The 22288-nt window shown below is 37.8% G+C and overlaps 1 protein-coding gene across 1 annotated transcript in view; it reads left to right on the top strand.

The window, feature by feature from the left end:
• The window catches only part of LOC134351946 (uncharacterized), a 315363-nt gene that overhangs the window by 218089 nt on the left and 74986 nt on the right, over positions 1 to 22288 (top strand). The window contains exons 136-147 of the mRNA XM_063058888.1: positions 1414 to 1538; positions 3402 to 3549; positions 3937 to 4149; positions 4927 to 5097; positions 5248 to 5385; positions 10215 to 10264; positions 14090 to 14210; positions 15553 to 15638; positions 17295 to 17424; positions 19081 to 19271; positions 19761 to 19848; positions 21533 to 21653. Of these exons, the coding sequence (XP_062914958.1) occupies positions 1414 to 1538; positions 3402 to 3549; positions 3937 to 4149; positions 4927 to 5097; positions 5248 to 5385; positions 10215 to 10264; positions 14090 to 14210; positions 15553 to 15638; positions 17295 to 17424; positions 19081 to 19271; positions 19761 to 19848; positions 21533 to 21653 (1582 nt within the window). The remainder of the gene's footprint in view (positions 1 to 1413; positions 1539 to 3401; positions 3550 to 3936; positions 4150 to 4926; positions 5098 to 5247; positions 5386 to 10214; positions 10265 to 14089; positions 14211 to 15552; positions 15639 to 17294; positions 17425 to 19080; positions 19272 to 19760; positions 19849 to 21532; positions 21654 to 22288) is intronic.

Raw genomic sequence — 22288 nt, 5'->3', positions numbered from 1 at the left:
TGATTCTAACAAAGGCTTACCAGAGGAAGACATGGCATGTTTAAGGGCTGCTCAATATATCATAACCTCAGATGTTTGTCAGTTTCTGAAAACTATTGTCAGTTTTCTAGCCTGTCATGTTTGGAGAAATATATTCAAAGCTCAAAGCTATTATTAAAGTACATATGTGTCACCATATACAACTCTGAGATTCACTTTATTGTGGGCATTCACAGTAGTTACAAAAAAAGCATTGAATCAATTAAAACCCACACACAAGATAAACAGCCAATATGCGAACATAGCAAATTAAGTGAGTACAAAAAGAGAAAAAATAATAAATAAGCAATAAATATCGAGAACATGAGATAAAGAGTGCTTGAAAGTGCATCCACAGTTTGTAGGTTCAGTGTTGGGTTGAGTGAAGTTATCCCCACTGGTTCAAGAGCCTGATGGTTGAGGGTAATAACTGTTCCTGAACCTGATGGTGTGGATCCTGAGGCTCCTGCACCTCCTTCCTGATGCAGCAGCATGAAAAGAGTGTGTCCTGGTTGGTGGGAATCCTTGCTGATGGATGCTGCTTTCCTGCGACATCGCTCCTTGTAGATGTGCTCGGTGGTGGGGATGGACTAGGTTATATTCACTACTTTTTGTAGGCTTTTCCGTTCAAGGGCATTGGTGTTTCTATACCAGGCCATGATGCAACCAGTCAGTAATTTATGTTTTGCTGCCTAAACTTTAACAATGTTGCACTTACGAGTGGGTTGTAATTCTAATGTTAACCCAGTTTCCTAAATGTTTTCCTGGACATTAAGTGTTGTAAATTTAAAGTTCTTGACAATGTGAACACCACTGTAAGTGGTAATTGGGCCTTTGAATGTAATTTAAGAGAATGGAACTCAAGATAAGAATTGAAGTGCCATTTGAATTGGCTCTACAAATGACATGCTGTTTGGATGGAAATGACAAAATCATTTATGGAAGGATTTAAAACAATGAAGCAACAGGATAAATCCCTTCAAACTCCATTTTTTTTAATGGTTACAATATTGAATCTTGCAGCATGTTTGACTTGGAATAGATTGTAATTGCCGTAAGTACAAAATTAAGAAAAAGGCGAAGGCACTTAATATTTTTCACAGTTTGTGAAATGAAACAAAGAACATGCCAACATGAAAAAAAATAGAGTATGCAATTGGTTGAAGCAAAGGTTTATAAATACAGGGGTGTGCATTATGACTATTGGTCTAGTCAACATTGGAAGGTTGAAGCATAGTGCATTTTGTGATTTCCTGTGATCACTGTAATAGCTGATATATAAATGCAAATTTATCATCATCATATTCAAGCTAAAAATTATTATAGTTTAAGTTTTATATCTACTCAACCAGAAATTTAGAGTATTTGTGATTTCTCTCAATCTACTTCATGCAGCTTCAAGACTTTGCAGCAGACTCTGAAAATGAGGCACTTCTAAATAACCTGACACTATCCGTTGCTGTCTCAAAGTTCTATATTAATTTGCTGGTGACTAAAAATCAAAATATTAATATTTTGGGGTATGTATTCAACAAATATTTTTTCACTGTCAGAAAATGAATATAATTTGAAAATATGCATATTTTTCTTAAACATAGAGTCATGGAAAAGTACAGCACATAAACAGGCCCTTTGGCCCACCTAGTTGTGCTAACCCATTTAAATTGCCTAGTCTCATCGACCTGCATCTGGATCAGAGCCATGCATACCCCAACTATCTATGTACCAATCCAAACTTCTCTAAAACATTGAAATCAAGCATGCATGCACCACTTGCGCTGGCAGCTCATTCCACACTCTCATGACCCGCTGAGTGAAGAAGTTTTCCCTCATGTTCGTCTGAAACTTTTCACCTTTCACCCTTAACCCATGATCTCTTGTTGTAGTCCCACCCAACCTTAATGGAAAAACCCTGCTTACATTTACCCTATCTATACCTCTCATAATTTTGTACACTTCTATCAAAACTCCCCTCAATCTTCTATGTTCCAAGGAATAAAGTCCTAACCTATTCAGTCTTTCTCTATAACTCAGGTCCTCCAGTCCCTGCAATATCCTTGTAAGTATTTCTCTGTACTCTTTCAACCTTATTTACATCTTTCCTGTAGGTAGGTGACCAAAACTGTACAATACTGCAAATTAGCCCTCACCAATGTCTTATACAACTTCAACATAATGTCCCATCTTCCGTACTGAGTACTTTGATTTATGAGCCAAAAGCAAACATGCCAAAAGCTTTCTTTCCAAACCTATCCACCTATGCTGCCATTTTCAATGAATTATGGAGCTATATTCCCAGATGCCTTTGTACTACCCCACTCCTCAGTGCCCTACCATTCACCAGGTAAGACATACCTAGGTTGATCGTATCGAAGTGCAACACTTTCCACTTATCTGTAATATTTCCACCTGCATTGTTCAGCTCATTTTTCCAGCTGGAGTCCATCATTATGCCCCCAATCTTGGTGTCATCCACAAATCTGTAGATCCAGTTAGCCACATTATCATCCAGATCATTGATGCCTCTCTGGCTTCTCCCACAAAGCAAATGTTTAGTCCAATTTACCACCTCTTCTTGAATGCTAAGCAACTGAACCTGCCTGACCAACCTCCCATGCGGGACCTTGTCAAACGCTTTGGTAAAGTCCACGTAGACAAAATCCATTTCTTTGCCTTCATCAACTTTCCTGGTACCTTCCTCAAAGAACTCTATGATTGGTTAGACGTAACCTACCATGCACAAAGCCATGCTGACTATCCGTAATCAGTCTCTGTCTATCCAAATACATATATATGTCTACCAGAGATATTTAAATTATACTTAGCCACAAGTGAGGTACCGGAGGATTGCTAACATTATTCCACTGTTTAAGAAAGGCTCTACAAATAAACCAGGAAATTATAGGCAGGTGAGCCTGACATCAGTCCAAGGTCACACCTTGTCAGGACCTGGGGAATTATCCACTCTAATTTGCCTCAGGACAGCAAACACCTTTGAATAAATGTGCAGAATCTGCCATTAGAAAATTATAAAACTGGATCTAACTGATAATTAGCCCAATTATCTCTAGCAAAGCATACCTACTATCCTGCTTCATAGATCTCTACAGCGTGTGATGGAAATTAATAAGTCATTTGGTAATCAGTGTACTTTGAAATACAGATTCAGCTGCAGACTGCATTAGAAAAATGTTTGTGTACATAAAAATAAATTTAGTTCACAAATTCAACCAGAACATAACTACTTGAGCTCAGAAATCTCTTTCTAAGGCATCTTTATAAGTACAAGATTTAAACAATATTATGTCATTACAATATATTATACATGTTTGAATCCTCATATCTACATTTAGAGAGCTGATGATAAATCTCAATTGCTTTAGGATTCCAAATTCCCTGATTTGCTTCATTTCCGACACAAATTTACTTGAAAATGTGAATGGAGAACAAGCATTGCGTATTATTGAAACGGTGAACAAGCACTGTGAGATCGACATATCATCTGAAGCAGCAGCTGACGAACAGATTAAGGTAAATAGGGGAAAGTACCTTCAAAGGCTAATGAGGAAAGAACCCACTCTGCTTGCACTGTGCAAGTACATCTGTCGTCTGGTGGGAATATGACCACTTACAGTTTTAAATATAATACTGACTTTCTGGGAAGAGAGTTGGAGAAGAAATAAAGATTGGGCGAGGAGGGAGTAATTTTATTCTCGGTGATCTGCACTTTAAATATCCAGCTTGATTTTACTTTTGAAGCCATTTTGCAATGTTGCAATTCAATCACTGGCATCTTTAAGCAGTGGCAAACCTAGATGAATCAACATTGAGGAAGAATATTTTGCATGCTTCCTAATTTTTTGTTCGTTAAGCCATTTAGTTTTATTTCCTATTTTTCTCTTATTTCTGTTTCTGCAGCTGTCAAGGTCATTGGTGAATAAAATTTCAAACTTGTCAGCCACCACACTGACTAACTTGCAACAATCCGCTGTGGGGCTCTCAGTGACACAGATTGAAAATATCGAAGCTGCTAATGTCGAGAAATCTTTGCCAAGTCTGAGTAGTGTCAGAGGCTGGAACGTTGGCCAATCCAACCAAATTATAACCAAGTTATCAAGTACTGATTTCCAGGTAGGCTCTGAATAAGCAAGGAGCTGAATTAATATAAATATTTTAACAGTATAAAGTATACTGAAAATATGTAGGAATAAAAATGCCGTGCAATGTTCTGGGCTTTCAAAAAACAGTTATAAATACTGAAGCGTGAAAAGTAAGAGTTTTTGGATTCTCTAACCATGAAGACAAGCAGGATGGGGATGAGACTTGCTTAAAAAAGAATCCATGGGCTGAAGGAGACCATTTGTATTTGATCTATTACTATGTAGTCAATCCATATCCTTGTAGAAAAGAGTCAACTTTTGGAAAATAGCGCAAACCTTTGAAACAAAGCACCTAAATAATTTGGGATAACCCACTGCCATTTCAAAGCTCTATATTAATTTACTGATGACTAATAATCCAACTATTGATGTTTTAAGATACGTGTTCCACAAATCTTATCTTTGTTCCGTCATAATGAACATTTTGAAAATATGCATGATCTGTAAGTTTTGGAAACCTGTCAGTGTATAGTTGTACAAAAGAAGGTGTCTAAAGGGTGCAAGGCTGGAATTTGAAGATTCCAAGAAAGCAAAAGTTATATCTGGGGATATTGAAGGTGGAATTCTGCACCTTCAATATGCCACAAAAGAAATTTAAAACGAAGACAAATTCTGTTGCTTCCTGGTCCACTTTATTTTGGTTTTCTTTGTTGGAAGAACTGTGGCGAGTTCCTAATTCAGTATCAAGTTAATATTAATGTTGGAGCTTGTTCTGCTGCTTGGAATTTATTTATTTCCCTTCCATTAGTTCAATGATAGGAACAATCTGGTCAGGCTGGGAACCTTGGTGACTGGTGTTTCGGTTAGTATGTTTCAACGTGTTGATCGTACTGTGCTTGCCAGCGTGACCACCGATGTTACATTCATCAGCAATATTCAAGAGGCACTGCAACCTACTCAACAGTTTATAACACTACAAGTAAGTGATCCTAAAAATGCCTACTAATAGGTCTAAACCTCAGTTCAGCTTTATATTTAATTCAGCTCAAATAGTTTGGCGAAATCCTCAATTGTTGCTCACAAAGTACATTGTCCTCCTTAACTAAACTGCTTTTCATTCTCACACCAGGTTTTGCAGACGGAAAATAACCGAGTAAGCGCTGTAAAGAAAATTCCAAGCGCTTTAGTTAAGGAGATCCCGCCCACATTTCTCACTTCAGATCTAAATCTTCAGGATGTCAATAATAAACAGTGGGTACCCAGTCAGGTAGGTGATTGTGTTCTGTTTAATTGGATGGAACGTGATGGAAATGGCTTAATTGTAATGCCACTGTACTGTGTTGCCACTGCTGACCTGCCGAGGCGTTCCTCTGACAAAAGTAATTTATATTTATATAGTACATGCCACAAGTCCAGCCTGAGGTATGAATACTTCTGTAATGTAGGAAATGAGGTACACAGTGTGCACGTGATGTGATATTTAGCAATTTTTTAAAAATTCAAATTAATAACAAGTTAAGGCCAGAAACTTAGAAACTTCTAAACTGCAATATGGGTTTATTGAGGATAGAGGAACTAGGAACACAATTTTCATACTACGAATGCTTTCAGAAAGGGCAATTGAATATCAAAATGACATCTTTTTACGTTTTATTGATTTCACGAAAGCATTCGACAAAATGCAACATGAAAAAATTATTTCAAATTCTTGCTAGACTAAACATTGGCGGAAGGGACCAACAACTGCTTCAAAATTTATATTGGAACCAAACAGCGGCGGTAAAAATTGATGATAATATAAGCAGCTGGACTAAAATTCAAAGAGGAGTTAGACAGAGATGCATTGGCTCACCGGAATTGTTTAATATCTTTAGTGAAATGATTCTCAGAGAAATAAAAGACCTAGATGGGATAAAAATTGGAGGTGTTAACATCAACAACATAAGATATGCAGACGATACCACCCCAATAGCAAGTGCTGCAGAAGACCTACAAATCCTCCTAGACAAAGTAGTACAAACTAGTGCAGATTTTGGTCTAACCGTCAACTGTCAAAAACCAAATGTATGGTAATATCAAAACAACAGGATACTCCTAACTGCCAATTGTACATCGGTAACCAAGAGATTGAACAAAAGACCAGCTTTAATTACCTTGTTAGCTTTATGTCACAAGATGCTAGAAGTAAAGTAGAAATAAAAAGAAATGCCATTGCAAAACCAACTTCCAAAAAGTGAGACCCATTTTTACCAACAGACACATTTCTATGACAATAAGGCTTAGGCTACTGAAATGTTACATCTGATCAATCTTGCTGTATGCTTCCGAAACATGGACTATAACACCAGAACTCCAAAGAAACTTAGAAGCAACAGAAATGTGGTTTATTAGAAGAATGCTGAAAATATCATATAGGGATAGGGTAACTAATGAGACAGTACTCCAACGTGCCCATACAAAAAGAACTTTAGTGAGAACATTAAATGAGAGGAAACTTAAATTCCTGGGCCATGTCATCAGAAAGGGAGAAATAGAATGCCTTACATTACAAGGCCGTATGCCTGGGAAACGCGGAAGAGGAAGGCAAAAAAGAAAATATATGGACACTGTGAAAAAACTAACAGATCTAAGTGTGCAAGATATCATTGACACTGCATGGGATCGTTCGATGTGGAAAGCCATGATCAGCCAAGTGTGTAACATGCAAGGCACATGAAGAAGAGAAGAAGAATTTTTTAATAGTTTGTTAAAGGCATATGTGTGGGTCAGAACTGCTTTGGGAAGCCAGCTTTGATTTTTTTTTTTTAACTTCGATATCTGAAGTGAGACCAAACTCCACAGTTAGATGACACAGTGGCATTGCAAGTGGATCTGCTGCCTCACATCTTCAGTGATCGTCCATGTGCCGTGCTGACCACTGGTGCTGGTTGTGTGAAATTGCAAACATTCTGCCTTTCGGTGCTCTGTTTTCCTTCCGTATCCCAAAGTTGTGCAGGGTGGTAGATTAATTGTTGCCTGCAAATTGCCACTAATATGTAGGTCAGTGGTAGCATTGGTGGAGACAATGGGAATGTGAGGAGCTTGGTTACAGGGAGGAATGGGATTTGTTGGTTTTCTCCCCACATTGCTGAACCAGAAGGGCTTCGCCTTCCAAAGCCCTTCTTCTAACAATTAAGTATTCATTAGGAAAGCTTTATTATGGTCTGGAGTTAGAGAACATCTATTGACTAGTGTAACGGATTTCCCAGCTGAATCTAAATCTGTCCAAGGCTAATGAAGGAGCTGAAATCTGGAACAGATCAGCTTGGATCAGATTCATTTATTTATCCCAATCATGCATCAGACTATACAGTGAAATGCATCCTTTTGCATTAACAACCAACACACCTGAGGATGTGAAGGGGGCAGCCAGCAAGAGCCACCGTACATTAGTGACAGAAAGCCAATTATCAGTACTTGCAGAACGATCTTCAGCAGATCTTTGTAAGCATGTGAGCATGGTTAGTGGTTTCCCTGCTAGTCTTTTTGACTATACGGGAATTAGTGCTTGAAGATGCTGGTCTTTCCAACTTATTTTTGTATAAGAATGTATTCTAATGCTTTCATATGGATTATATTAGGTGTTGAAGAGCCCTGTGCCAATGAGTTATTTTGTTTTGTATGGCTCATTGAGCAGATCCCAATAATTGGTATTCCCAAACTGCATCAAAGCTCTGGTCTTCTCTGGATCATGAGAAACAAGCGTGACTGCAGGAGGTTAAGTTTAACCAACCAAATGGCATATAGTTTAACAATGAACTGTGTTCTATCGGGGTTCTTTCTTTCATGACTGCCTGTAAGGAGACGAATCTCAAGGTGGTATAAAGTATACGTTCTTTGATCATAAGTGCGCTTTGAGCTTTTGAATATTGAACCAAGAATGAGGGCCCAGCATAAAAAGCCATGGAGTGAGAGACCGAGTTTGAAAAGAACAAGGATTCTCAAGTTTAAGTTTAAAGGGCAAGGGAACACTCCAAGGATTCAAAGTCAACTAAAGTAAAAACGCATTTTCCCTGGAGAGCAGGAAGTGTTTTTGATATCAAAGTAGACTGGAAATTTAAAGTCATTTTCGAGCTTAAATATGGTTAAATGGGAAAAAAGGTAATAAAATCAAAAACAGGTTTATTATTATTGACATGAGTCACGGAATTTGTTGTTTTGCAGCAGCATAATGTGCAGTACACAATAAATTGCCATAAGTTACAAAAATAATAGTGAAAATGATAAATAATGAGGTGGTCTTCATGGACAGTTCAGAAATTTGATGGCGGGGTGTGAGGGGAAGAAACTGTTATTAAAACATTGAGTATGGGTCCACAGGCTCCTGTACCTCCTCTCCATGTTAGTAATGCAAAGCGGTTATGTCCCAGATGGTGAGGGTCTTTAGTGGTGGATGTGACCTTTTTGAGGTACTGTCTCTTGAAGATGTGCTGGCTCGATGGTGGGGAAGGTCTTGCCAATGATGGAGCTGGTTGAGTCTAAAACCCTCTGCAGCCTGTTGTGATCCTGTGCATTGGAGTCTCTATAATGGACAGTGATGCAACCAGTCAGGATGCTCTGTATTCAATATCTATAGAAATTTTCCAGCATTTTTGGTGACATACAAAGTCTCCTCAAACTTCTAATGAAGTAGAGCTGCTGGTCGCCTTCTTCATGATTGCATCCATGTGTTGAGCCCAAGATAGATCCTTGGAGATGTTGATGCTCACCCTTTCCACTACTGACCCCTCAGTGAGTACTGGTGTGAGTTCTCCAGACTTCCCCTTCCTGAAGTCCACTCTTAATTTCTTGATCTTGCTGATGTTTTGTGCAAGTTGTTGTTGTGACATCACTTAACCAGTTGATCTGTCTCACTCCAGTATGCCTTCTCGTTGCCATCTGAGGTTCTGCCAAAAATATTGGCAAACTTATAGCTACTGTTTGAGCTCTGCCTAGCCACACAGTCGTGAATGTAGAGAGTAGAGCTATGGGCCAAACAATCATCCTTGAGGTACAGCTGTGTTGATTGTCAGCAAAGAGGAGATGTTACTACTGATCCACACTAATGGGTCCCCAATGAAGAATTTGAGGATTCAGCTGCAGAGTGAGATACAGAGGCCTAGGTTTTGAAAACTCATTGAGTGATGAATTTCATTTAAATGAGATAATGTTCATCTAATAAAGGATTAAAAAAGGAGAACAAAGTTTCTTAGGTGATTGAAAAGACCAATTCAAAGTTCAAAAGCTCAAAGTAAATTTATTATCAAAGTACATACATGTCTATATACAAGCCTGAGATTCATTTTCTTGTGAGCAATCACAATAAATACAAGAAACACAATAGAATCAATGAAAGGCCATATCCTCTAGGACAGGCAACAATACCCAAAATAAAAACCAAAAAACTGTGAAAATACAGAAAGAAAGAAGAAATAATAATTATAATAAATAAGTAATAAATATCGAGAACATGAGATGAAGTGTCCTTGAAAATAAGTCAATTGGTTGTGGAAGAGTTTAGTGATGGGGTGAGTGAAATTATCCTCTTTGGAACAAGAGTCTGATGGTCGTGGGGTAATAACTGTTTCTGAACCTGGTGGTGCAGGCTCTGAAGTTCCTGTACCACCTTCCTGATGGCAACAACTAGAAGAGGGCATGGCCTGGATGATAGGGGTCCTTGATGATAGATGCTGCTTTCCTGTGACAGTGCTCTATGTCGACGTGCTCAGTGGTGGGGAGGGCTATGTTGTGATGGACTGGACTGCATCAACTACTTTCGTAGACTTTTTCGTACAAGGACATTGGTGTTTTCATACCAGGCCATGATGCAACCAGTCAATACACTCTCCAGCACACATCTATAGAAGTTTGTTAAAGTTTTATAGGACATTTCAAATCTTTGCAAACCTTTTTCACATTTTCCATTGCTTCTATAGAATTGTTTATTACTATTAAAAAATTTACTAAACAACATGATCATTTTTGTTCAACTACTTATTATGTAGTGCTACTTTAAGTTTACATTTTATAAAAGCAGTCACTCCTACATTCTAATGTTTTATTACTTCTTCTACATAGGCTGCTGTGTTCTTTGGAAATATCGTGAGTAAAAATAAGAATTTTGAAATGTAAGTAATTTTTATCTTATGACCGTCTAGATACAACACTTTTTTAAACTGCCTGATTCATCATTCTGTATCCTGATTTCTGTTCCTGTAAAGAACTATATTTCACAAAGTACAATATTTCCTTTTAAAAAGTGCTTATTAAAAGTAGAAATTTAATAAAAACAAATTACTGTTAATACGTAACAGAAGAGGCAACAATAATGAATGTTTCAGGTTAACAGCCTTCTGTCATTAATTACTGAAGGCCTTATTATTTTTGAAATGATCTTTTGAAGAGTTTTAAAATTTATTTATTTATTGAGTTATGCGCAGAATAGGCCCTTCCTGTTCTTTGAGCTGCATTGCCCAATTGCAGGACAATTTACAATGACCACTTCACCTCCCAATCGGTAGTGCTTTGGACTGTGGGAGGAAACTGGAGCACCCGAAAGAAACCCACCCGAACACAGGGAGAACGTAACGCACAAACTCCTTCCAGGCAGCAGCAGGAGTTGAACCCCGGTCACGAATAGTGTAAAGCGTTGTGCTAATCACTACGCTCACGCACTGTCGTGGCATTTTTTCTATGGGCCATCCACTGTGTAATTTATAAATCATGTTGAAAATAAAAAGTTCAAACAAAAAAGCCATTTCCCCTTATCTTAAGGATTGGTTCTAACTTAATTTACACTACTCCATACTAAAGTTAGATTGTTAAGTGTAAATAAAAATTCATTTTACAATTTAACCTCAAATGAATACTTCCTACACACAGCTGAACTGGAAAAGAAATCTGCAAAGAGAGAAAAATGTGCATGATTCATATTTACAGTTTTCAGGAGATAAATTGTAGTAAGCTTGCAGAACACAATAGAAGGATGAAGCTGGAGTAAGCAGTTTAGCCCCTTATGTCTATTCTATCGTTCAGTAAGATCGTGGCTGATCTTTTCGTTGAGGGCCACTTTTTGCACAAGTTCTATAACTTTTAATTTCCTTATTATACAAAGTTTGATTGGTCTTGCATTGAATATACTCAGTGACTGAGCCTCTTCAGTTCCCCCTAGTCAAGAATTCCCAGGTTTCACTACTTACTGAACTTCCTTCTCATCTCTCTCCTGAATTCGTGACTGCTTATTTTTTACCTGTGACTCCTGGTTCTAGACATCTCACCCAAGAAAAACATCTACCTTTTATTTACCTTCACAAACCCCTAGAAAGAATAATTTTGTTCATTTCCAAGAGATGATCTCTCATTCGTCTAAACCTAGGTGAGAACAAGCCCATCTGCTTAATCTCGCTTCATGTGCCAAGTCTGTTCTCCCTCACGAACCAAAGGTTCGAAGGTAGGTGGAGGAGCGGGTAGTGTTGAGGAAACAGAGAGCCTGCGGAAAGACTTAGATAGTTTAGGGGAATGGGCAAAGAAGTGGCAAATGGAATACAATGTTGGAAAGTGTATGGTCATGCACTTTGGTGGAAGAAATAAATGGGCAGACTATTATTTAGATGGAGAGAGAATTCAAAATGCAGAGATGCAAAAGGACTTGAGAGTCCTTGTGCAGAATACCCTAAAGGTTAACCTCCAGGTTGAGTCAGCGGCGAAGAAGGTGAATGCGATGTTGGCATTCATTTCTAGAGGTATAGCATATAAGAGCAGGGATGTGATGTTGAGGCTCTGTAAGGCACTCGTGAGACCACTCTTGGAGTATTGTGTGCAGTTTTTGGCTCCTTATTTTAGGAAGGATATACTGACATTGGAGAGTGTCCAGAGAAGATTCACGAGAATGATTCCAGGAATGAAAAGGTTACCGTATGAGGAACGTCTGGCAGCTCTTGGGCTGTATTCCTTGGAGTTCAGGAAAATGAGGGGGGATCTCATAGAAACATTCCAAATGTTAAAAGGCCTGAACAAATTAGATATGGCAAAGTTATTTCCCATGGTAGGGGAGTCTAGGACAAATGGGCACAATTTCAGGATTGAAGGATGTCCATTTAGAACAGAGATGCAGAGAAATTACTTTAGTCAACGGGTGGTAAATCTGTGGAATTTGTAGCCACGAGTGGCTGTAGAGGCCAAGTCATTGGGTGTATTTAAGGCAGAGATAGATAGGTCTTGATTAGCCAGGGCACCAAAGGGTATAGGGAGAAGACAGGGGAGTGAGGATGACTGGAAAAATTGGATCAGCCCATGATTGAATGGTGGAGCAGACTCGATGGGCCAAATGGCCTACTTCTGCTCCTATATCTTATGGTCTTATGGAACCTATCAACTCCCTCTAATTTGTATACTGGCCATTGCAAACTCGGGAAAAAACTGACAAATTTATCAAATATGACTTCTTTTTCATAAGTCCATGTTGACTCTGCCCAAACCAATTATTATTATTTTCCTAGGTGTCCAGTCAACACTAAAAAATAGATTCCAGTATTTTCCCCATTAATGATATTAGGCTACTGCTAGATTACAGGTAGAAAACATTTGGACCATTGAGGTGATATTGGTTCCAAGAAGAGCATTCCCACTTATCTTGGTACTTCCTTACTCCCACATATTCATTAACATAATATTGATGATCTGCAGTTGTCTATTTGCTGTCTCCATCCATAAATAGAAGGATTATACTTGTTCCCTTTTAATCTGAGGGAAGTATTCTGGAATCTGGGGAACTTTTAAAGATGACAGCCAGTGTTTGTGTTAGCTCCATACCTCCTCTTTCTGTGCCCTGGGATACAGGTCATTCTGATATAACCATAGAAACATTTGGAGTTTGTTTTTGTCTTTTCTCATTTTTCTACTCTGACATTCTACATTCTCTTATTTACATCTTGGTCTTCCTTTGCTAAGTCCTGAAACTTTCCAGCCCTCGAGCTTACTGCTCTTTAGGCAAGAATACAGGCTCCTTCCAATTATTTTCAACTCTCTTAGAAGCACTTTTTTTTCCATTGTGTTGTTGTGCTTTAAGGTGATTTATTTAGGTTGTAGGCTATGGATTAATTCTTCAAATGTAAATTGTTGCTTGCTTGCCTTTTAATGCAATTTCCCCATAGCCATCATCGTCAGTGCAAGTCCCGCACCTTAACAGTCATACAGCATTGTAAATGGCTCTTTGACCCACTGAGTCTGTCACCTTTTGAGCATCCATTTACACTATTCCTGGACTGTTCCCTAATGATGATCCTCACTTTCACATCAAATTCCCCTACGTTCTCCCACTCACCCACAAATTAGGGGCAATATACAGTGATAGTTAATCTAAGCACCTACATGGGTAGAAACTAACTCAATGGTTGCAATACGTTAAATGTTTTATCTACAAGGATGTTGTCAAGACCAGAGGACCTGAGTTATAAGGAAAGATTGAATAGGTTAGAACTTTATTCCCTACAAAGTAGAAGATTGAGGGGAGATTTAATGGAGATATACAAAATTGAGAGGAAAACATAAGGTAAATGCAAGAAGGCTTTTTCCACTGAAGTTTGGTGAGACTATAACTAGAGGTCATCGATTAAGGATGAAAGGTAAAACATTTAAGGGGAACATGAGGGGAAACATCTTTGCTCAGAGGATGGTGAGAGTGTGGAACGAGCTGAGAGCTCAAGTGGTGAGTGCGATTTCAATTTCAATGTTTAAGAGAAGTTTGGATAGGTACATGGATGGTAGGGATATGGGGGCTATGGTCCAGATGTAGGTTGATGGGACAAGGCAGTTTGAATGGTTAGGAATAGACTCGATGGGCCAAAGGGTCTGTTTGTGCTGAAGTTTTCTATAACTATCTATTGTGGACCAGCGCCACTTGGAAGGAAGTGAACCGTTCACATGTGAATTAATAATGTTGTTGCTTGTTTCAGATTCTCACCCTCTATCCTGCAAGGTTTCAGTTGTGCTGCAGCAGTATCTCTGAATGACCCCACATTTTTCCAGCTTCTTGGAGCAATGAAGAAGAAGAGGGCTGTGCTTGATGAAAGTCAGGTGAGGCTGTTCACACGAGATTACCATTATTAGCCTTGGACAATGTTTCTTTCATAAATTGAGATTGAAATTCAATTTATTCCTACTAGAATCACAGCTAAAGTTCAGCACAATACCACGGGCCCTGCTACCACGGAAACTTGTACTTTCCATTTACGTTAGATTTCCCAAAATGGAACACCTTTCATTTGCCAGGATTAAACTTCTCCTGCCATTTCTCCACCTGTATCTGCAGCTTCGCTATATTCTGCACTTAGATCTGTGAGAAAACCTAATATCTCTAGTTTATAGCCCATGAAGGCATTACAGCTTTCATGATGGTGTAATATGTGGATGTAGTGTACACACCTCTGTGTTAAAAGTCAGTCTCGAGTTGGCTGCTCCTTCCATCTCCCTCTGGTCTCTCAGTGCTGGAGTCTCCAAGAGGATTGGGAAGATGGTAACTTGAGGCATTTGAAGATGGCACTTGTGCACAACAGCTTTGTATAAATGAAGCATTCTCTAGTTGATGTCCTAGATGGGCTAGCATTGTCGAGCATTGCTGGGCTCGGCCTGAGGAATTTCTATTGGTATGGACAGTTGGCAGTGTCATTCTGCTACTAATAAAGTGAGGGTTTGGAGCTGTTCATGTTGACAAAGGTTACAAATAGAACAGTGACAGGGTTCATGAATAAATTGTATTGAAGAACATTTCATTTTATTATTATAAACATCGCCAAGCTGTAAGATACCTCATACATGGCAATGGTATAAAGGCATTTAATCATGCTTTTGCAGCAACAGTGTTGACAGCCAATTATTTTCTACCCTAAAAGAATTTCTGAGGAATTCTTTCAATAGCTGATATCAAAGGAATATGACAAGTTGAGAAATGTATACTGCTTTTTCTCAGTATTGTAGTGGGATTTTTTTTTAAATCCACTCTCCAGTGCCTTCCTTAATGCTTATAACATAGTGCTTTGTCTACAATGGAGTACATACTGAAAGTAGTACACTTAAAACTAGAGAGAGTATATCTAAAATGCCAGTTATCCTTATAATAATATTTTTGAAACTTTGAAAGCTACTGGTCTTCTTTCCCACTTCACGGGAAATTTTTAAAAACAATCTATCTAAAACGTAAGTGTACAAAGCATGTCCGGGCATTTCACAACCAATGGTTTAACTTTGAAGTTCAGTCAATCTGTCAGATGATGGTTTAAGTTTTGAAAGACCCATAACTGCAAATGAACTTGTGCCCGGGTAGGCAGTATTTGGATACGTAGATACTTATATGTTTGTTTTGTAAGATTTGTTGGCTTTCTGCTGATCATTTACTTAAATTATTTATCTCTCTTTTCAGCTAAGCTGTATGGCTTACAGACTCACTTCTAATGGAACGCCATCATCCATAGACGATTATCCTGAGGATCTTCTTTTGTTTTTCAAGTACGTTATTTTATAGTGGGTTAGATAGTTTTGTGGAGATTTTCTTCTCTGTCACCAGTTTTCACCCTGCTTTTTATACTGTTCAAACAAAACTGGGCCAAGGAAGGATAAGCATTTTTTTTAAATTATTTCTTCTGAGTCTAAAACTTAAGTGATCTTTCTGAGGTCTGTTTAATTGCAATGGTGGTTAGTATTGTCATTGAAATTGTTCTTAAATCAATCATTCAACACTACAGATTTCTGTTTTATTTATTTTTATTTTTTATTTATTAAGATACAGCACAGAATAGGCCTTTCTGGCTCTTCGAGCCTGTCCACCTAGCACCCACAGATTTAACCATAGCTTAATCACAGGAGAATTCACAGTGATCAATTAGCCTACCAAGCGATACACCTTTGGACTGTGGGAGGAAACTGGAGCACCCAGAGAGAATACACACAGTCACAGGGAGAACGTACAATCTCCTTACAGGCAGCAGCGGGAATTGAACCCGGGTCGCCAGTACTGTAAAGCGTTGTGCTAACCACTATGCTACCATGTTGGGTTTTATCAAGAAACTGAATTTGGCTGACATTTTGTTGTAATGCCATGACCTATCATAGTAATAATAAAATTTAGCATAGTCATTTAAAAATAGAAAAGCTAAGCCTATGGTAGACACTTCAAGAACCAAAAGAGCTTTCAGCTATCACAGGGGAAGAGATGGAAAGCAAGGAGAAAAGAAACCAGCAAATGAAGATAATGAGAATTTGAAGGAAGTTGTTACATTCCGTCTGGGACACGCTACTGGTCCTGTGCTTATCACATGTTCTTGTCTGCTGGGCTACAGCCTCATCTTTCCACCGTTCCCTTTAATAAAATAAAATAGAAATGAAAAAAGAAAGGTCCAGCTGGAATTTTGGTAAAGTAGGGAAGAGCCAAAGAATGCTATTTAGTAGTGGAGTTTACTGGGCTTCTGAGAGTCGATCACCTCTATAAAGAACTTGTACTTGTGAACAGACTGTACAAGATTTGGGGAGGGAGTTTTTTTTTAACCAGTTATCTTCAATAACGGACCTACTTTATATAGAGCTGGAACAATTTCAAATCACACCAATAAAAATACAGAACTACAGCTGGGTTCACTGAGGTGGAATAAAGTGTCGGCCAATCTGCTTGTGGAAAGCAGCTGGACATTTAAACAGTATTTTGGCTGCCTATATTTATTTTAATAGTGAGTTAATTTTTAATTTCTCAGACCTTGGGAGATGTGGCAGCTATTTGCACGAGAGAAGAGCTGAGTTAATGACTTCAACACTGCTTATTGGCCAGGAGAGTCAGGAGCATTTCCTGATAAGCTACCAGACAGAACATCTAAAACCTTTGCAACCTATCTGCTTTCCCATTCACCGAATTGCTCTCTCATCTGTAGTCTGGACCAGTTCCTACTACCATGAAACCCAGTATGCATTCACCGTACTACTGCAATCAGGCCACTTGAACACCACCTCTAAATGGCTCAAAAAATGATAAAGGAATGTGACTCCACACTTGTCAGAATTAATTTCCCGGAAAAGGGAAATTGCCAGATAGTAATTATGCTTATTTTGTTAAAACTTAGCTAAATCATATCATATATTTATCAACATTAAAATGTTATCTTCTGACTGTTCCAGCTCTGCTGACTACAGAACATCTAAAAACTGCAAGAGATTCTTTAGAGCAATTGGAAGGTCAAACTTTGATATCTTACGAAAAGGTTCAGGCCGGCGACAAAGATTACTTGAAAATGCCTTCATATGCTTGGTAAGAATAAAGTGTTTCAAATTCACAAATTAGAAGCACGAAGGAAATTGTCAGCAGGTTGGATAGCATCAACAGTTAGAGTAAATTCTTGTAAATAATTGAAAACCATAAACAGACCACAAATAACTTTATTAAGAAAGGAACATACTTACTCTTCCCTTTTTTTTCTCTGCAGCCGTACAAATCTCATTCAGTTCAGCACAGGGTGCAGAGCAGATCCTCCAGTTTAGGATTGGAAATTCCTTAGTAGAATCTGTTCTTGAGGGGGAATCCAGAGATGAAATGCAAGCAAAAAATATTCAGTGAATCTTGACCACAAAGTTCAGATTTCACATTCACATGGGAATCCTGGAAGTTATGTTGAGCAATACAAGCAGAGTAATTGTTCCCAATAATGTGTCACCAAACAATGTCTCTGAAATTATCATTTATTTGGAAGTCCTTGAAAGAGTCCTTCTGGTTTCAGCTTTCTTGTGATGAAAACATTTCTAACAGTTGTTTCTCTTAAGTAGAAATCTTGAGGTACTTTTAATTTCATCCATTGTGAAATTCACACAACATACTGTAATGTCACCTAAATGACATACAATTTGGAATTGAGAAATAATAGCAGGAACAAGGAACAGTGATCTAAAAAATCCACAGCACCAATCAAAAATGCAGTGGGATATTAGTCCAAGCAGGAATTCAGAGCTTTAATTAAACTGTGGGTAGATGTTGCTGGTGCCTTAATTGCCCCTTAATGTAATTCTCAATAGTTTCTGGGTGTTAATTTTGACTTGGCACAAAGTTTCATAAAATGTTTTAATCTCCGCAAGAAAGGTGTATGTGAGACAAGTTTCTGTAATAATTCTGGTTTTAACACAGAATTTGCTTCAGGGGATAGATAGGGTTTTCCAAAACAGTTTTGCAGAATGACTGTTCTGAAATTAAATTAGTGGATGTTTCAGATTTGCCAGGATCTGGTCTTGATAGAGGAGTATTTTGTATCATGCAGATGTACTCTTGCCTTGAGGGCACTGCGGGCAAGCCAGCACTGCCTTGCCAGTTCTGCTCTTTCAACTGATGACAACACACAAAGTCACAGACAAAGCACCCCGCCCCACTTCACAGCTCCATGTTGCAGCAATGAAATCCAACCCAACCTACACTGCATCCCTCCTTTTCTAAGCTTTTGGTTAGAATATTCCTTAGCCATTGATGACTCCTGCTCAATTTAAAGAAGACATCAAATACAAATGATAGATATTTTCTCTGTTTGCAAATGAGTCGTAAAATTACGAGGGGCATAGGAATCACAGGGTCTTTTTTCCCCAGGGAAAAGGAACCAAAATAGAGTGCATAGGTTTAAGTGAGAGGGAAAATATTTGAAGGAGACCTGAGGGGCACCTTTTCATCCAGAGAGTGGTCCATTTATGGAACTAGAAAGTAGTTGAGGTGGGTAGAATAATATAATTTAAAGGATGTGATTAAGTATGTGAGTTGGAGGGGAATAGAGACCAAATGTGGGTTAATAGGATGAGCTTTGGTGGGTAGCTTAAGTCTGTTTCTGTGCTGTATTACTCTTAAGACTGACTCTTCACGTATAGATCTAGTTGATCGTTTGCGAATGAAATACTCTCTTGTTGAAATGTGTGCTGCAATCTATGACTTCAGGGCATTGACGGTAGAAGTCTGACAAGGGAGGACGTTGCAGTTTTAGGACGCTTGACCTGTGATCTTCCAGGATCTGTTATTTCTAATTGTGATGTTACCATTTTGGATCCATTGAGAGAATGCACCTCATACTCAGATGATCAAATGACTGCAATTGAATACCTACTTACCAACAGAGCCAGCAGATATGGGTGAGTATTAAACTACTTCTCTGTTCATAAGATATCAGAGTTGTTGAACTTCTATGCTTTACGTTTCCCAAAATTTGAACTTAATGTAATAAGGAACAAATTGTGATGGTTTCAGTCAACTTTCATAGGCGTCCAAGAATTTCGTTAATACATCATTACCTTTAAAAATAATGAAACTGGTATGTTTACCTCTTCTTTCCAGTGAATTTGTTCCTGTTTCCTTAGGCCAGTCAGTAGAAAATTAATTCAGCTAATGCAGCCATGTGAAACAGAGTACTGATTTTTAGGTCCAGACGGAAGAAACTAATGTGTTGCTGCCTTCTCCAGCATGGCTTTTATACTTGCAAGTTAAAGTATTTGCCTATAATTTCAGAGAATGCCTTATTATTGTACAAATGAGGGGAATCTCACCTTTAGGAACTACTGTTTAGAAACTGACTTTTATATTGAAAAATTCAACTAAACAAGTTATTTGCTTTTGTTTCATAGTTTCCCTCGTTCTTGGTCAACCAGTACTGTGAATAATCTCGGAAATCTTCCTTTGGCTTTAACCTCAGTCTGGAGTCAAGTGAATCCGGTATTGTTTAAATAACCACTGGACTCTTATGCATCCCTGATTAATTCTCTGTAGAGTTTTTTGGTCCAATTTTAGTTATTAGTTGTAAGAATGCTAAAAATATTGTAATTGCAAATATTTTACCCCGAATTATCAAATTAATCAAATATTTAATCTAATTATTTAATCCTCATGAAAAGCCTTTTTTTTGCATTTTATGTCTATTTTAAATTACTTTAAGTAATCCTACATGATTGAGTAAAATTCATAATTTAATACTAATAATCAAACTGCAGTTTGGCTACATGATGTAAAATCTCGTGGCTTTTTCTGATGGGTTATCTTGTTAAAATTATTTTCAGCTGAGTTCCAGAACTAATATTCGTTAACGCTTAATGTGCACTAATGATTGAGGGCAGGCAGTGGTTGTGTATTTAAAATGCATTTATAGACTTCAGAGTGTTCTGTGGACAAATAGTCTTCATGCCTGACTTTTATATACAACTTATTACAAAGCCGTATTCAGTTTTGCAGCCACTGCTTTAGAAACTTGATAGCCTTCCAATATTTAGATAAATACTGCTCTGATCTCTGAGAAACAGTAATATACATATTCTAAATAGGGCAGGAGGTGGCATGAACAGGGAAGTGGGGTGTATGTGTGTACCTTGTTGAAAGAGGAGTGTGTACAGTATCTTTGAGAAAGTGGTTAACCAAGCATATGTAATCCTGAATGCTATAAGTGGAGAAATATAAGAGCATTATGTAGCCTCTCAAACTTTGTGTGGGTGATCAGTGGAATTATGTTTCAATTTCTGGATGCCAAAGGTGAAGGCTTTGGAGAGTGCATGGAAGAAATTTACCAACATGATTCTAGATGTAAGGAATTTCATTCTCATTTGGATAGAATTATTGGATGGGAAAAAAGTGGGAATGTTCTCCTTGGAAAAGAGGAGGTTACAAGGAGATCTGAGAGTTGTATAGAAAATCAAGAGAGGGAGAGCAAAGTAAATTTTAAAAAATTTTTCAGTTGTCAGGGAACTCAAGAACTTGTGGGCATAGAGTAAAGGTGATTGACCAAAGAACAAAAACTGACTTCAGAAAAATTTTATTACACAGTTCCTCATTAAGATCTGGAATGCATTGCCAGCATTATTAATGGGAGAAGCTTCAATTCTTGAGTTCAGGAATCTGAAAGGAAATAATCTGTAGAGTATGGTGAGACCATGACAGTTAGATTAGTTGGGTTGCTAGACCAAATAAAATGGACTCCTTCCTGGCTATAACTATTCTCTAAGACCTTGAAGAGTCAAGTTTATACTTGACAAAAGGGGATACAGCTGCCCAGGCAGGCATTAATAAAGATGAGTATATCAAAATCAGTATATTGAAGTGGTTAGTTTTAGAAACCTGGTTTATTTTGCTGGAGTCCTCATGAATTCTTGTTTGCCAATCTTCTTAACTATATCTGCAGATTGTTTCCATCCTCTAGTGCTTGTATACTGCATTCTGTTTTTGTACAATAACAAATAATAGTATTTCTTGAATATGATGTGCATTATATGCAGTTTGTTACCTTTGGTCCATTGCACAGAAGCATCAAAAGGGTTTACATCTGTCCAAGTTTTCCTAAGTGTACTTTTGCTAAATAGGAATACATAAAATTAATCATCTACTGACTATGTAACTGTTTTGCATTTTGCAGTTTGTCTTTAATGTAGCCCTCCCAAGGTATATCAAGAAAGCGAAAAAGTTTAAAAGACCGAGGGACATAATAAGATTCTTCAAGCAGCTCAGAAGACGAAGAATTTCAAAGCGAGCAACTGGTAATTAATCAATAAAAATGCAACACAATCAATGGAAAAGCATCCCTGTCTGTATAGAGATATTATCAAATGAAGAATAAAAAGAATGGGTGGTCTTTGCAGATGTGATTTGGGCTTGTCAATAGGGCCACTATATACAATATGTGGCTACTTCATTGCCTTCATAATTGTATAAAATCATTGTGGATTTTTACTGGAAACTAACTCAAGAAATCATTTTAAATAACACTGATAGAATGGATAAAATTATTTTTTAATGATCTAATGAATTAGGCTGGGTCAAATGGGCTTTGTCACCCATATCTGCAGCTGTGCATTTAAATTGTTGTGATGGATAAGATATATTGTGTGGTCAATCAAACTTGCAATTCATTTTTAAACGCTAAGAGTGCAAATTCATTGAGATTAAATTTTTATTGATATCTGTCTGGTACAACCTTTGATTACTCTCCTTCGGTTTTAAATATTTATTTCAAAAATAGCAAACAGCTTCCATAAATTTATGATCCATTAAATCGCAAAGGCCTGTAGATGAGAATATACAGTATAGTAGGTAATTCTTTACTATATGTAAACTCTTGTAAGAAGCAACAAATATAACCAATCAAAGTTACAATATTTTTCTCTGGCTACAC

This window comes from Mobula hypostoma, chromosome 9 (genome assembly GCF_963921235.1).
Source record: "Mobula hypostoma chromosome 9, sMobHyp1.1, whole genome shotgun sequence".
Lineage (NCBI taxonomy): Eukaryota > Metazoa > Chordata > Chondrichthyes > Myliobatiformes > Myliobatidae > Mobula > Mobula hypostoma.
The sequence above is the reverse complement of the archived record's forward strand: the minus strand, read 5'-3'. Positions and strand labels throughout refer to the sequence as shown.